We start from the raw sequence: 16,399 nt of genomic DNA on the forward strand, positions 1-16,399 counted from the left end.
TGTGTGTGTGTGTGTGTGTGTGTGTATACAGTATATAATGCCTGGACTGAAAGTCTCACCTTGTTGTAGTTGCCAGATTTGATGCCCACGGGGATCTTACTCTGGAAAACAAAGCATAACAAACAGTTTGATCTCAACAGCTCAATCAATCAATCAATCAATCAATCAAGGGATTTAAATCGGAGTTTTAAAACCAGTGTGAAACTATTAGTTCTGTTAAAAACATAGATGGAGTAGGGCTGCCGATCGATGACATTTTAAAGCGTGACTAATGGCCTGACTATCGCTGGGTACAAGAGTGCAGGCAAACAGTCTCAGACCTGTGTTTACCTGAAGGGACAGTTCACCCCAAATCTAAAAATAGACCCGGTTTCTCCAACATGTGGTCTAGGTAGTAGTTTCTCCAACATGGGGTCTAGGTAGTAGTTTCTCCAACATGGGGTCTAGGTAGTTGTTTCTCCAACATGTGGTCTAGGTAGTTGTTTCTCCAACATGTGGTCTAGGTTATTGTTTCTCCAACATGGGGTCTAGGTAGTTGTTTCTCCAACATGTGGTCTAGGTAGTTGTTTCTCCAACATGGGGTCTAGGTAGTTGTTTTTCCATCATGTGGTCTAGGTAGTTGTTTCTCCATCATGTGGTCTAGGTTGTTGTTTTTCCAACATGGGGTCTAGGTAGTTGTTTCTCCAACATGTGGTCTAGGTAGTTGTTTCTCCAACATGTGGTCTAGGTAGTTGTTTCTCCAACATGTGGTCTAGGTAGTTGTTTCTCCATCATGGGGTCTAGGTAGTTGTTTCTCCAACATGTGGTCTAGCTAGTTGTTTCTCCATCATGTGGTCTAGGTAGTTGTTTCTCCAACATGGGGTCTAGCTAGTTGTTTCTCCAACATGGGGTCTAGGTAGTTGTTTCTCCAACATGTGGTCTAGGTAGTTGTTTCTCCAACATGTGGTCTAGGTTGTTGTTTTTCCATCATGTGGTCTAGGTTGTTGTTTCTCCAACATGGGGTCTAGGTAGTTGTTTCTCCAACATGTGGTCTAGGTAGTTGTTTCTCCAACATGGGGTCTAGGTAATTGTTTTTCCATCATGTGGTCTAGGTAGTTGTTTCTCCATCATGTGGTCTAGGTTGTTGTTTTTCCAACATGGGGTCTAGGTAGTTGTTTCTCCAACATGTGGTCTAGGTAGTTGTTTCTCCAACATGTGGTCTAGGTAGTTGTTTCTCCAACATGTGGTCTAGGTAGTTGTTTCTCCAACATGTGGTCTAGCTAGTTGTTTCTCCATCATGTGGTCTAGGTAGTTGTTTCTCCAACATGGGGTCTAGCTAGTTGTTTCTCCAACATGGGGTCTAGGTAGTTGTTTCTCCAACATGTGGTCTAGGTAGTTGTTTCTCCAACATGTGGTCTAGGTTGTTGTTTTTCCATCATGTGGTCTAGGTTGTTGTTTCTCCAACATGGGGTCTAGGTAGTTGTTTCTCCAACATGTGGTCTAGGTAGTTGTTTCTCCAACATGGGGTCTAGGTAGTTGTTTTTCCATCATGTGGTCTAGGTAGTTGTTTCTCCATCATGTGGTCTAGGTTGTTGTTTTTCCAACATGGGGTCTAGGTAGTTGTTTCTCCAACATGTGGTCTAGGTAGTTGTTTCTCCAACATGTGGTCTAGGTAGTTGTTTCTCCAACATGTGGTCTAGGTAGTTGTTTCTCCATCATGTGGTCTAGGTAGTTGTTTCTCCATCATGGGGTCTAGGTAGTTGTTTCTCCATCAGGTGGTCTAGGTAGTTGTTTCTCCAACATGTGGTCTAGGTAGTTGTTTCTCCATCATGTGGTCTAGCTAGTTGTTTCTCCAACATGTGGTCTAGGTAGTTGTTTCTCCATCATGTGGTCTAGGTTGTTGTTTCTCCATCATGTGGTCTAGGTAGTTGTTTCTCCAACATGTGGTCTAGCTAGTTGTTTCTCCATCATGTGGTCTAGGTAGTTGTTTCTCCAACATGGGGTCTAGGTAGTTGTTTCTCCAACATGTGGTCTAGGTAGTTGTTTCTCCAACATGTGGTCTAGGTAGTGGTTTCTCCAACATGTGGTCTAGGTAGTTGTTTTTCCATCATGTGGTCTAGGTTGTTGTTTTTCCATCATGTGGTCTAGGTTGTTGTTTCTCCAACATGTGGTCTAGGTTGTTGTTTCTCCAACATGGGGTCTAGGTAGTTGTTTCTCCAACATGTGGTCTAGGTAGTTGTTTTTCCATTATGTGGTCTAGGTAGTTGTTTCTCCATCATGTGGTCTAGGTTGTTGTTTTTCCAACATGGGGTCTAGGTAGTTGTTTCTCCAACATGTGGTCTAGGTAGTTGTTTCTCCAACATGTGGTCTAGGTAGTTGTTTCTCCAACATGTGGTCTAGGTAGTTGTTTCTCCATCATGTGGTCTAGGTAGTTGTTTCTCCATCATGGGGTCTAGGTAGTTGTTTCTCCATCAGGTGGTCTAGGTAGTTGTTTCTCCAACATGTGGTCTAGGTAGTTGTTTCTCCATCATGTGGTCTAGGTTGTTGTTTCTCCATCATGTGGTCTAGGTAGTTGTTTCTCCAACATGTGGTCTAGCTAGTTGTTTCTCCATCATGTGGTGTAGGTAGTTGTTTCTCCAACATGGGGTCTAGCTAGTTGTTTCTCCAACATGGGGTCTAGGTAGTTGTTTCTCCAACATGTGGTCTAGGTAGTTGTTTCTCCAACATGTGGTCTAGGTAGTTGTTTTTCCATCATGTGGTCTAGGTTGTTGTTTTTCCATCATGTGGTCTAGGTTGTTGTTTCTCCAACATGTGGTCTAGGTTGTTGTTTCTCCAACATGGGGTCTAGGTAGTTGTTTCTCCAACATGGGGTCTAGGTAGTTGTTTCTCCAACATGGGGTCTAGGTAGTTGTTTCTCCAACATGGGGTCTAGGTAGTTGTTTCTCCAACATGTGGTCTAGGTAGTTGTTTCTCCAAAATGTGGTCTAGGTAGTTGTTTTTCCATCATTTGGTCTAGGTAGTTGTTTCTCCAACATGTGGTCTAGGTTGTTGTTTCTCCAACATGGGGTCTAGGTAGTTGTTTTTCCATCATGTGGTCTAGGTAGTTGTTTCTCCAACATGTGGTCTAGGTTGTTGTTTCTCCAACATGTGGTCTAGGTAGTTGTTTCTCCAACATGGGGTCTAGGTAGTTGTTTCTCCAACATGTGGTCTAGGTAGTTGTTTCTCCATCATGTGGTCTAGGTAGTTGTTTCTCCAACATGTGGTCTAGGTAGTTGTTTCTCCAACATGTGGTCTAGGTAGTTGTTTCTCCAACATGTGGTCTAGGTTGTTGTTTTTCCATCATGTGGTCTAGGTAGTTGTTTCTCCAACATGTGGTCTAGGTAGTTGTTTCTCCATCATGTGGTCTAGGTAGTTGTTTCTCCAACATGTGGTCTAGGTAGTAGTTTCTCCAACATGTGGTCTAGGTAGTTGTTTCTCCAACATGTGGTCTAGGTTGTTGTTTTTCCATCATGTGGTCTAGGTAGTTGTTTCTCCAACATGTGGTCTAGGTAGTTGTTTCTCCAACATGTGGTCTAGGTAGTTGTTTCTCCAACATGTGGTCTAGATAGTTCTGGGGAGAGCTGCCCATTGGTCTACAACTGGTTTTACTGTGCATGTGAGTTTGTGTCTCTGTGTGTGTCACTGTGTGTGTGTTTGTGTGTGTGTGTGTGTGTGTGTGTGTGTCTCTGTGTGTGTGTGTGTGTGTGTGTCCTCTGACCTCTGGACAGGGCTCCACATGGCAGTCTTTGATGGCGCAGTGGGGATCGTCGGGCCAGAAGGGACACGGACGCTTCAGGTTGACCTAGAGAACACATGACAACAGGTTCAACCAATCAGCTCCTCCCTGGAGATCACATGACAACAGGTTCAACCAATCAGCTCCTCCCTGGAGATCACATGACAACAGGTTCAACCAATCAGCTCCTCCCTGGAGATCACATGACAACAGCTTCAACCAATCAGCTCGACCCTGGAGATCACATGACAACAGGTTCAACCAATCAGCTCCTCCCTGAAGATCACATGACAACAGGTTCAACCAATCAGCTCCTCCCTGGAGATCACATGACAACAGGTTTAACCAATCAGCTCCTCCCTGGAGATCACATGACAACAGGTTCAACCAATCAGCTCCTCCCTGGAGATCACATGACAACAGGTTCAACCAATCAGCTCCTCCCTGGAGATCACATGACAACCGGTTCAACCAATCAGCTCCTCCAGCTTTGTTTGGGTCTTTCAACTCAACTGCCCCAAAAATAACATGGGACAGTTTCATACACCAAACAGGCTGGGATCACGCATCAACGTACGTTCCTCTGATCTTAACTTTTAGCTAAAATTATTCATAATTTCTGATTAAATGAGGCATCATTTAATATGAATTAGGTCAACTGACCATGAATTCAAATAAATAAGTGTTAAACTAGTGGTGATAAGTTGGAATGAAGTTGGCTAAGAAGATGTATTTGGGTGATAATTTATATAACACACGCACACAAAAAAATTTGATTCTTAGACACACACACACACACACCCCTCCTCCCTTTATAACCAAGTCAATGGTGACATAGGCTCATGTTGAAGACAACACAAGAGTTACCAACTCCAGCCCAGTGATGACCTGTTTCTCCAGTCACTGGGAGCCTTCTGTGGAGCCAACTGTTGCATGAACACACCAGCGTGTCCTCTCCAAACATCCACGTCTAACTGGCTCCGTTCACCGACCACTGTCGCAATAGTTGAAGTCTTTCACAAGACTTCGCAACCACATCGGTCCTTCCTTCCTGCTCTGTAACCGCCTCAGATAAACCGGGTCAAATCCACACACACACACACAGGCTTGCATAAGTCAACACACCCATGCTAAAGTTGACTAAAAAAAAAAAAAATCATCTTTTGGAATTAGATCTTAATGCCTTGATTAAAAAAATTAGGAAAAATCCACCTTTTAAGGAAACCAATTTTCTTTGTGAATGAATAATCTATCGTGAATGAATAAATGTTTTTCCTTAAAATACAGGGTACAAAAAAAACACAGTACACCCCTGTGTTAGATTCCCATAGAGGCAGGCAGGCCAGTTATTTCATGGATCCAGGATACTAGGCATCCTGATAAAGTTCCCTTGGCCTTTGGGATTATCATCATCATCACATACCCTTCACCAGGGGTGTCAAACTCAACTTCCCAGAGGGCCACACTGGAAAATAAGAATCACATCCAGGGCCGGACATGTTTAGTTTATTGATAGGCTTTTATTTAATCGAAAAAGTCAAATATATTTGACTGTATTATTGCACGTGTCACGTAGTCTTCTCACTCACAGTTTGGTCGACATAAAGTCCTAAAGAAGTCAGGAGAAAGTTCCTCAGCCGTCGTAAAAAAGAAGCGCCCAAAAACGTCGGAAAAAGTGGCAAAAATTTTGGGAAAAATTACCAAAATGTCAGTAAAAGTGACAAAAACGTCAGAAATTTTTTTTTTACCAAAATTTCGTCAAAAGTGAAAAAAATGTCAGGAAAAAAAATGACAAAAATGTTGGAAAAAGTGGCAAAAACGTCAGAAAAACTGATAAAAAAAAACTAGGTGGGCCAAAATGTATTGTGAACCTAAATTGATATGCGGGCCGGATCATAATCTGCGAGGGGCCGGATTTGGCCCGCGGGCCTCGAGTTTGACTCGTGCCCTACACCATACCTAGAGACTGGCATGGTTTTATGTGAGTCAGCCTAAAAACTGGTTGGATTTGCATTGAGAGGTGATCTTATGGAAAGTAGCATACAAACACACAAGCATACAAACACACACACACACAAACACACAAACACACACACAAGCATACATACACACACACACACACACAAGCATACAAACACACACACACACACACACACACACACACACACACACACAAACACAAAAAAACACACAAGCATACATACACACACACACACACACACACACACACAAAAAACACACACAAGCATACATACACACACACACACACACACACACACACACACACACACAAGCATACAAACACACACACACACAAGGTCACACAGACAGTCACACACACAGTCACACACACACGCACAGACACACAAGAATACACACACACAGTCACACACACACAAGGTCACACAGACAGTCACACACACACAGACACACACGCACAGACACACACAAGCATACACACGCACAGACACACACAAGCATACACACGCGCAGTCTCACACACACACACACGTGCGCACACACACACAGTCACACACACACACATGCACAGACACACACAAACAGACACACACAAGCATACACAGTCACACACACACACACACAAGGTCACACAGACAGCCAATGAGAGCTGAGTGAGTGTCACTCTGACTTTGTGCACACAGTTTCTGTGAATGAGAAACCCATTTCTAAATGGAGTAAATGTTGATTTAAACTGATTGTGTGTCCACACACACACACACACACACACACACACACACACACACACACACACACACACACACACACACACATCCAGACGCCATTGTTCCTCAGTCTGTCGTAAACACAACGGCATTCAGAGAAATTGGGAAGAACGTGTAGAAATAAGCTGCTCGCCGGGAGCCAAAGTCCCTTCAAATCTGAACCCAAACTGTGTGTTCCCTCCTCGTTTTAACTGAGTTTTACCGTTCTCCGATTGATGAACAGTAGAGATGCAGCGACAGAGCGGCCCGGTGACCGGAACTGGCCGGTTTCCACGTGCTCGGCCGTGACCGGCCACGATGACCGGCAGGTCAGTCGGACACATGGCGATTTCACATGCCGGTCAACGCTACAATCATCCGACAACAGAAGTTCTACGAGTTAACTCGCGGTTAACTCGTAGAACTTCATACCTGCAAACTCAGAAGGGCTGAAAAAGGTGACCCATCACCCCCCCCCCCACTTTAACCGTGTCTACTCGAGCTGCTGGCTGTTTTCATGCTGAATGATTTATTTCCAAGAAACGTACGAGCACATCTCTGGTAAACACAAGAACTAAAGCGGTGCTTTTAGCACGACTCTTTGCAGAGAAACTCAAGATTTACAGATCGGTCGATTAAATTAACTAATCGATTAGTCGGTACGATTGAACGAGTGTTAAGTCGACTAAGAATTTCTAACAATAACAATACAAAAAATAAACAATACTACAGAAATGACAACGACAAGCCGACATCTGACGTTGACGAAACATATATTAAACTAATATTTTCCGGTAGCTGAAAATAAAAAAAAAATTAAAATAACTAGGGAGTGGTTGTCAAAAAAGAAAATTGGGATCTACCATCCAGTTAAAGTGCCGTGTCGGTGCTATTCTCGCACATGTAGGGAACCTGGTGAGTTAACCTACATGAGCTGTGTGAGCAGAAGATAAGAGAAGTTTACAATATGCAACACCTGCAAGGAGACAGTAGGGCGTGGAGGGACCACACCAAAAACCACCAAATCACATTTATTTTAGTTGTTGGATATTAGATGTGAAAAGAAGGAAATGGTTCTAACATTGCTCTTTAGATGTGTGTGAATGTCCCCCACCTGGAGTAATTTATATAGTTCTATTTTAAAGTGATCCATTATCTGGTCAACAACCTGTTCTATTAAAAGAAAAGATAGAAAATACATACAGCACAGGCCAAAAGTTTGGACACACCTTCTCATTCAATGTGTTTCCTTTTTATTTTCATGACTATTTACATTGTAGATTCTCACTGAAGCCACCCTTTGCTTTTTTATTAATAAGGGAAATAATTCGATGATATACCATTATTATACCATAGACATTATACCATAGTCTACCCGGTGAAAAGTTCACTCAAAACTGCAAGATCAGCAAAATGACTTCATACGGTGGAAAATCCCCAGAAGAGGTGGTCTTAACCCTTGTGTTGTCCTTCGGGTCACCGGGACCCAAAGGACAACACAAGGGTTACGTACTTCCGTTTATTTTGTTGAGAATTGCTCTCTAAACCCTGTCTCTTGTAAAGTAAGTAAGAAAGTTTGCTTCTAGAGCACATTTAAACACAGTTTAAGCTGGCCAAAATGTTGTACAAACAAGCACTAAGGTGCTGTATTAAACCCTTGTGTGGTCCTTCGGGTCACAAGGACCCGAAGGACCACACAAGGGTTGAGCTTCGAAAGTAGCCAATTGAAGCTTTACACGCATATTCTGAAGGTGGTCATTGGAGCATTTGGCAGGGGGAGGATCTCTCTTTTTTACGATTAAAAAGTAGAGTAAGATGAAGGAAGTTTAGCAAGCTTACCGGTACTTGCTCGGGCTTTCTTGTGTGTTGATTTTCTTTCGTGCACATTAAAAGCTCTTTTTCTAATCCGATTCCCTTGACTGCTGCATAACTCTTTTATGACTCTTAAAACTTGCACCTAAAGCGAGTAACGAGGACCATTTCAGGTGACTACCTCATGAAGCTCATTGAGAGAACACCAAGGGTTTGCAGAGTTATCAAAAAAAAGCAAAGGGTGGCTACTTTGAAGAATCTAAAATATAAGACATGTTTTCAGTTATTTCACACTTTTTTTTTAAGTACATAATTCCATATGTGTTCATTCATAGTTTTGATGCCTTCAGTGAGAATCTACAATGTAAATAGTCATGGAAATAAAAAGGAAACACATTGAATGGGAAGGTGTGTCCAAACTTTTGGCCTGTGCTGTATACGGTGACGTAAGACCTGGCTCTGTGCCGGCTCCTTAGCTCCGTGGGAAAAGCAAACCGGTTCTTTGGAGGCTCGTCAGTCGAAACAACTCCGAACCGGCACTAGCTCCAACTCTGGACCAGAACCTGGTTCTTGGTGTGGTGGAAAAGGGGGTACCAGACATCTGGTTTTCCTTTTTATTTGATTTATTGAATCCAGACAGACCCTGAGACCTGTCAGGAGATTTCTGAGTCGCTGCATGTTGATGTGATTGTGATGATTTCTGCTGATATTCAGACTAAAAATAGATTTCAAAAGTTAAAATGATTATTGGGGGATGTTTCTTTTTTTTTTTTTTTTTTGCACCTAACAAAAGATGTTTTTTTGTGGTTTCATATATGTTTTCTCTCTCTGTGTCTCTCTCTCTCTCTCTCTCTCCTTTTCTCTCTCTCTCCTTTTCTCCCTGTCTCTCTCTCTCTCCTTTTCTCCCTGTCTCTCTCTCTCTCTCTCTCTCCCTTTTCTCCCTGTCTCTCTCTCTCTCTCTCTCTCTCTCTCCTTCTCTCTCTCTCTCTCTCTCTCTCTCTCTCTCTCTCTCTCTCTCTCTCTCCTTTTCTCTCTCTCTCCTTTCTCCCTGTCTCTCTCTCTCTCTCTCTCTCTCTCTGAGTTGAGAGCGTGTGTGAGTGAGCTGCAGAGATTTGTAGATTTTTTTCTTACTTTTCTTATTTCTTTGTTTGATTTTTCATTTAGTTTTGTTTAGTTTAACGGTGTAGGTCACTTTATCTTTCATTTGTAGTACTGTTTGGTGGTTAGTTTAGGTTTATTTGGGTGGTTTTGACTCCTGCCGGCGTCTCGCCGGTCGGCGTGTGCAGCCGCCATGGTAAATGGAGAGGGGTTCTCCACGCTCACCAGGAAACATGGCATTAAGATCTGTCCTAGTTTCCCGTGCAGCGTGGAGGACATTAGTCTAGCTGTGGGGAGAAGGTCGGGCACGGTAGTATTATGTCGGCCGCTCGGATGAACGGCGCCGTGGTCATCTTCCTGGACCGGGAGGAGAAGGTGAACCAAGTTATCGAGGCGGGCATCACCGTGTGTGAGACGTTTGTTCAGGTGCTGCCGCTCACTCAACCGGCCACTAAGGTAGTCCTGTCCAACGTCCCACCGTTCATCTCTGATGGCTTCCTCAGCAGAGAGTTGTCCAGACACGGGAAGATAGTCTCCCCCGTTAAAAAGATCTTGTCTGGATGTAAATCTCCGTTGCTGAAGCACGTGGTGTCTCACCGTAGACAGCTGTATATGATACTGAACCATCGGGACGAGGGAGTTAAACCTCCGGTTCCATGTTAAAGTAGATGATTATGAATACGTGATTTTTGCAACGTCATCAGAGATGAAATGTTTTGGTTGTGGAGAGGTGGGCCACACGGTGAGGGCCTGCCGAGACGAGGTGATCCGAATCCTCCCGGTCCGGGAGGGAGGGCTGGTGCCGGGGCGGGGCCGGCCCCTCTTCCCCGGGGTACCGGGGGGCTGCTGCCTCGGGGCCGGCTGCCGCGGCCGAGCGGCCGATGCCCGCTCCGCGTGCTGCACTGCGGTGTGGTGATGACGACGTGCCCGACCAGACGCACGGGGTGAGTAATGTAAATACACTTGGTGTTTGTGTGAATGGAGTGGGTGATGGAAGTGTGTGTGTGACTGGGGAATGTGCTGTGGGTGAAGAAAAAAAAAGAAAAAAAATCGGGTGAAAAAAGACAGGTGTGTGTAGGGAACAGACAGGTGTGTGGGGAACAGACAGGTGTGTAGGGAACAGACAGGTGTGTGTAGGGAACAGACAGGTGTGTGTAGGAACAGACAGGTGTGTGTAATCAGACAGGTGTGTGTAGGGAACAGACAGGTGTGTGTGTAGGGAACAGACAGGTGTGCTGGATGAATCAGCTGAGGCTGAGCTGACTGTCCCTGCAGTAGCAGCAGCTGACCCAGAGAGGAGGGATGAGGTTGTTTTGGGTGAAAATGATAAAGTTCTAAAATTGTCTGCAAGGAAAAAAAAAAAAAAAAAAGGACATCAGGAATAAGGGTTCTCACGCCAAAAAAATGGCAGTGAGAGAGGAGGAGGAAGGAGAGGAGGAAGAGGAGGAAGAAGAGGTGGAGGAGGAAGAGAAAGAGGAGTTAGAAATGGAAGAAGATGAGGAGGAAGAGGAATGTAGTGTAATCAGTCAGCCTCTGACTGACTCCCAGGTCTCTGTTGGGTCGGTGCAGGAGACCTGTACCAGGTAGACATAATCAGACAGTTCCTCCAGAAAACTAAAAATAGTAAAAACATAAACCTTGAAGACTATTTTGAGAACAAAAATGTTTTATTGATCTCAATACGAGATCAAATGCACCTTAGAGGTGAGAGAGGCTTCACTCTACCAGAGTTTTATAGGTTGAAGAAACTGTTTCAGAGGATCAAATTAGAGCTTTTAAATGATGGAGACAGTGAGGAAGAATAGGTCCGTCCGTTTGTTGTTGGTATTCATTTTTGTGTCATTTTTTTTGTGTGTGTCTCTCCTCACATCTGACATGATGAGTAATTTTAAAATCTCTACTCTTAATATTAACGGTGGCAGAGATGTGAAGAAGAGGGCTTGCCTTTTGAGTTTTAAAACTTAAAGGAGTAAATATTGCAATGTTGCAAGAAACGCACAGCGACACTTTAAATGAGACAGACTGGAGGAGGGAATGGGATGGGGGTGGTTTTAAGTCATCTTAGCAGCATCAGCGGAGGAGTAGCAATCCTATTTGCAAGAAACTTTCTACCAAAGTCCCACACTGTCGATGAAAGAATAAAGGGCCGACTCTTAGTAGTCAGAGCCCAGTATGAAGTTTTTAATCTGGTTTTTATAAACGTATACGCTCCAAACTCAGGACCTGATAGAGTTCTTTTTAAATGAACTCAGTGCGGTTTTAAGTGAGTGTGAACCAGAGGAGTTTTTATTTTTGGGAGGGGATTTTAACTGTACACATGATGATGTTTTAGATCGGAACCATAATGAACCACATGCTGCCTCTAAACAAGCTATGCAGCGGCTGATGGAGACACATAGTCTCTCAGGCGTCTGGAGAGACCACCATGCACAGCAGAGGCAGTACACATGGGTCCACAGCAGGGACAACAGGTTGACTATGGCTAGATTAGACAGGTTTTATTGTTTTAAGCACCATTTTAATGTTTTTAAAGGGTGTAGAATATTGCCTGTCGGTTTTTCTGATCATGCATATGTGTATTGTGATGTTTATATTGCCAATATTAAACCCAGATCTGCGTATTGGCATTTTAACACGGCTTTGCTTTTAGATGCACATTTTAGGGATGTTTTTATTTTTTTTTTTTGAAAGGTTTTAGAGATAGAAGGAGAGATTTTAGTTCCCTGAGGCAGTGGTGGGACATTGGGAAGGTTGAAATCAGGCAGCTTTGTCAGCAGTACACTCTCAATGTTTCTCGAGACATTACCAAGTCTATGAACCATCTGGAGATATCTATAGTGGACATGCAGAGTTCTGCAGAGTCCACAGGAAATCGAGGCTGTATTGAAGACCTCAAGTCTAAAAAAGCCATCTTGGCAGACCTGCTGGGCATGAGAGCACAGGGGGCACTGATCCGGTCCAGGTTCCAGACTACTGCTTTAATGGACTCTCCAACTAAGTTCTTTTTTAGTTTGGAGAAGAAGAATGGCCAGAGCCGGATGATCCATGCTCTGAGATCAGCAGGAGGACAGCCGTTAACGACAGCATCACAGATCCGACAGAGAGCTGTGGAGTTCTACGCAGACCTCTACAGCACAGAGGACACAGAGGATGACGAGGCTTTTAACAGGTTCTGCAGAGACCTACCCACGTTGTCTGGGGATGACAATGTGGAGCTGGAGGGGCCCTGACGGAGCAGGAGGTGTCTAGAGCTTTACAAAGCATGCAGGGGGAAAGGCCCCTGGGATTGATGGTCTCCTCCTGAGTTTTACAAAACTTTCTGGGACGTAATAAAAACAGACATTTTAGATGTTTTTATAGAAAGTTTTAATAGTTGTTCCTTCCGCAGAGTTGTTGCAGGAGGGCAGTGCTGACCCTCCTCCCGAAGAAAGGGGACCTACAGGATATTAAAAACTGGAGGCCGGTCTCTCTGTTGTGTGCAGACTACAAGATGCTGTCTAAAGTCCTGGCATCCAGGCTGAAACTGGTATTGGACCGGGTCATTCATAGGACACAAACATACTGTGTGCCCGGCAGGTCCATTGTTGACAATGTGTCACTAATTCGGGATATTTTGACAGTCTCTGGTTCATTGGGCGTAGACACTGGTCTGGTTTCTTTGGACCAGGAAAAGGCGTTTGACCGGGTTGAGCACCGTTACCTGTGGAAAGTTCTGGAGAGGTTCGGCCTCAGCCCTGGTTTCATCGCCAAGATAAAGGTAATGTCTGAGAACATTGAGAGTGTGCTGAAGATTAATGGAGGTTTGTGTAAACCCTTCAAGGTAACCAGGGGATAAGACAAGGCTGCTCAATGTCTGGGATGTTGTACGCCTTATCCATTGAACCCATGCTGCATAATGTCCGCTGTGGCATCACTGGCCTGTTTTTACCTGGTTTTACTACACCTTTTACTGTATCAGCCTCGCAGAGCGACATCATAGTTTTTATTAAAAAATCAAAAAGATGTGGATATTTTAGGACGTATTGTTCAGGCGTTTCAGCAACTTTCTGCTGCTAAAGTAAACTGGGCCAAAAGTGAAGCCCTGGCAGTAGGGAGCTGGGCTGGAGGCCTCCCTCTGCTTCCTGGGGGTTGACCTGGAAGAGGGGGGTTAAAGTACCTGGGGGGTTTATCTGGGGACCAGAGAACTATGGATAAAAATTGGGAAGGAGTCATTGAAAAGGTGGAGGGGACGTTGGGAAAATGGAGGTGGCTGCTTCCCCATGTCGTACAGAGGAAGGGTGCTCATCATAAACAACTTGGTGGCATCCAGCCTCTGGCACAAGTTGAAATGTATGGAGCCCCCAGCTGGTCTTTTTAAAACAATACAGTCGATTATTTTAAATTTTTTTGGGATATGATGCACTGGATCCCAAAGTGTGTTTTATATCTGCCGAAGGAGGAGGGAGGGCAGGGTTTGGTGGACTTGGAGAGCCGGACTGCTGCTTTTAGACTACAGTTTGTACAGAGGTTTTTATATGATAACGATGATGTCGTCTGGAGGCCCGTAGCCAGCACCATTTTAAGGGGGTTGCAGGTCTGGGTTTTGATGTTTCTTTGTTTTTAGTAGACTGCGGTTTTATCTCTTTGTGTGACTTGCCTTCGTTTTACCAAGGACTTTTTAAAGTATGGACACGTTTTAAATGGACCAGACTGGAACCTGCAGCATCTCTGTTCTGGCTCCTGGAGGAGCCTCTGGTGTCAGGGGGCCCGGCTGGATCTCAAGGATGGCAGCAGACCTGGACTCACGGAGAGGCTGATGAGGGCTGGAGTGACCAAGTTGAAGGGAATCGTGGAGGCTGCAGGTCCTGGTTTCCTGAACACAGAGGCGGTGGCTTCTCTGCTGGGCCTGAGGTCGGCCCGCCACACCAGAACCATCCTGGACGAGTGGATTACCAGACTGGACAGTGGAGAAACAGAGATGCTGCGGGACTATTTTAATGGGACAGAAATCCCCGTTCCTGGAGACCCTTTTCCAGATCTTGGTTTTTTTATTAATAACACTGACTCACCAGCACAACATACACCACGAGGTGCTGATCTCCATATGCAGACTGGGAAAGGTCTGTATAGGAACTGTGTTCTGGCCACCCACAATAAGGCGCTGAGTGAGAGGAAGGACATGGTGTGGAAGGACAGACTGCTGAAAGACAGGACACCAGTGTGGAGAGTCTTGTACAAGCCTCCCCTGAACAAGAGGTCAGGAGACCTGCAGTGGAGGATCCTCCACGGGGCTCTGGCCGTGAATGTGTTCCTGTCTAAGATTAATCCCACCGTGTCCTCCACGTGTCCTTTCTGTCTCCACCCTGAGACCATCACCCACTGCTATCTGGACTGTTACAGGCTGAAACCTCTTTTTAACATTTTAAAAACTGTGTTTTTAGATTGTGGAGAGGTTTTTAGTGAGACTGCTTTTATTTTTGGTGCTGGCTACAGAAAGAAAAATGCGAATAAGTGGCAAATGTTGAATTTCATTGTGGGTCAGGCCAAACTGTCTATTTATAAAAGTCGTAAAAACCAGATAGAGAACGTAAGTGGACTAGAGCTGACAAAGCTGTATGTGTCTCTGGTGAAGGCCAGAGTGAGAGTGGACTTCAGGTTCCTCTCTCTGATGAAAGATATAACACAGTTTTTAGACCAGTGGTGTTTCACCACAGCTCTGTGCTCTGTGAAGGACGATGAGCTCGTCTTTCACTCTGTGTTTTTATGAGACTATTTATTTATTACATGTGGTTTTATTTGGTTTTGTGCATCTAAGAACAATATGATGTTCTGGTAGAGAAAGAAATGTCTTTCTGAAAATAAAGGTTTTGTAAAAATCAAAAAAAATCTCTCTCTCAGCCTCTTGATCCACGTCCTTGAAGCAGTCATCCAGGACGCTCTCCACGTCCACTGTTCAAATCGGGCTGGGCACTCATCATCATCATCATCATCATCATCATCATCATCGTCACCGTCATCACCATCATCACCATCATCACCACTACCTCTTTTTCAGAGCTGCAACCATCACTCCACCAATCGCTGGGCAGAGATTATCTTTTTGATAGCTGCTTATTCGTGCGTTGTTTTCCATGAAACCAAAATGACAGAAAAAAGTCTTTAGTCTGTAAAAGTTGGAGAATTCAGCCTCTCTCGGTTTCATACCAAACACAACGAGGCGTGCCGCACGACACGGCCGGGACTTAGAGAAACATGGGATGGAAACTCATTTTCACTAAGGGCCACACTTGGAAGAAAAAAGAATCCCTCAATACAAGGGCCAGACATGGAGAGCTTACCGGCGTGCTTTTGTCAATTTAAAAAAAAAAAAAAAAAAACATTTTGGTAGCTTTTTTTTTTCCTCATTTTGTGGCTTTCTCAGACATTTGTCACCTTTTTGTAAATTTATGCGCTTTTTTGTCACATTTTTGTTGGCATGAAGCTAGGGCTGGGCAATATGTCGATATTATATCGATATCGTGATATGAGACTAGATATCGTAATATGACATAAGTGCCTGTTCCTGGTTTTAAAGGCTGCATTACAGTAAAGTGATGGACTTTTCTGAACTTACCAGACTAGGTACATTCCAAAAAGTGTCTAAAATCATCTAAAAAGTGTCTTAAAATCATCTAAAAAGTGTCTTAAAATCATTAAATAACTGTCTAAAAAATGTCTAAAAATCATTAAGTGTTCAATTTCAGTTTTGACCAACACAAGGGTTAAACAAATTAAAGTTTTGAATGATTCCCAGGATACATCTGTTGTTGACATTGCAGTCATGGGACCCAGATAATAATAATAATAATAATAATAATAATAATAATAATAATAATAACACAATACAACTATATATGTTTTCTTATGTTAAACAGCTACGGTGTATATGTGTGTGTGTGTTTGTCTGTGTCTGTGTGTGTCTCTGTCTGTGTGTGTCTGTCCGTGTGTGTCTGTGTGTGTGTCTGTGTGTGTGTCTCTGTCCGTGTGTCTGTCT

The 16,399-nt window shown here is 44.0% G+C and overlaps 1 protein-coding gene across 2 annotated transcripts in view; it reads right to left on the bottom strand.

The window, feature by feature from the left end:
- The window catches only part of ero1b (endoplasmic reticulum oxidoreductase 1 beta), a 56,929-nt gene that overhangs the window by 27,251 nt on the left and 13,279 nt on the right, over nucleotides 1-16,399 (bottom strand). For both annotated transcript variants that reach the window (XM_028593211.1, XM_028593220.1), the window contains exons 3-4: nucleotides 3,737-3,820; nucleotides 60-101 (exon numbers count right to left, since the gene is read on the bottom strand). In XM_028593211.1, the coding sequence (XP_028449012.1) occupies nucleotides 60-101; nucleotides 3,737-3,820 (126 nt within the window). The remainder of the gene's footprint in view (nucleotides 1-59; nucleotides 102-3,736; nucleotides 3,821-16,399) is intronic.

The sequence above is a fragment of the Perca flavescens genome, chromosome 2 (assembly GCF_004354835.1).
Source record: "Perca flavescens isolate YP-PL-M2 chromosome 2, PFLA_1.0, whole genome shotgun sequence".
In the NCBI taxonomy this organism is placed as follows: domain Eukaryota; kingdom Metazoa; phylum Chordata; class Actinopteri; order Perciformes; family Percidae; genus Perca; species Perca flavescens.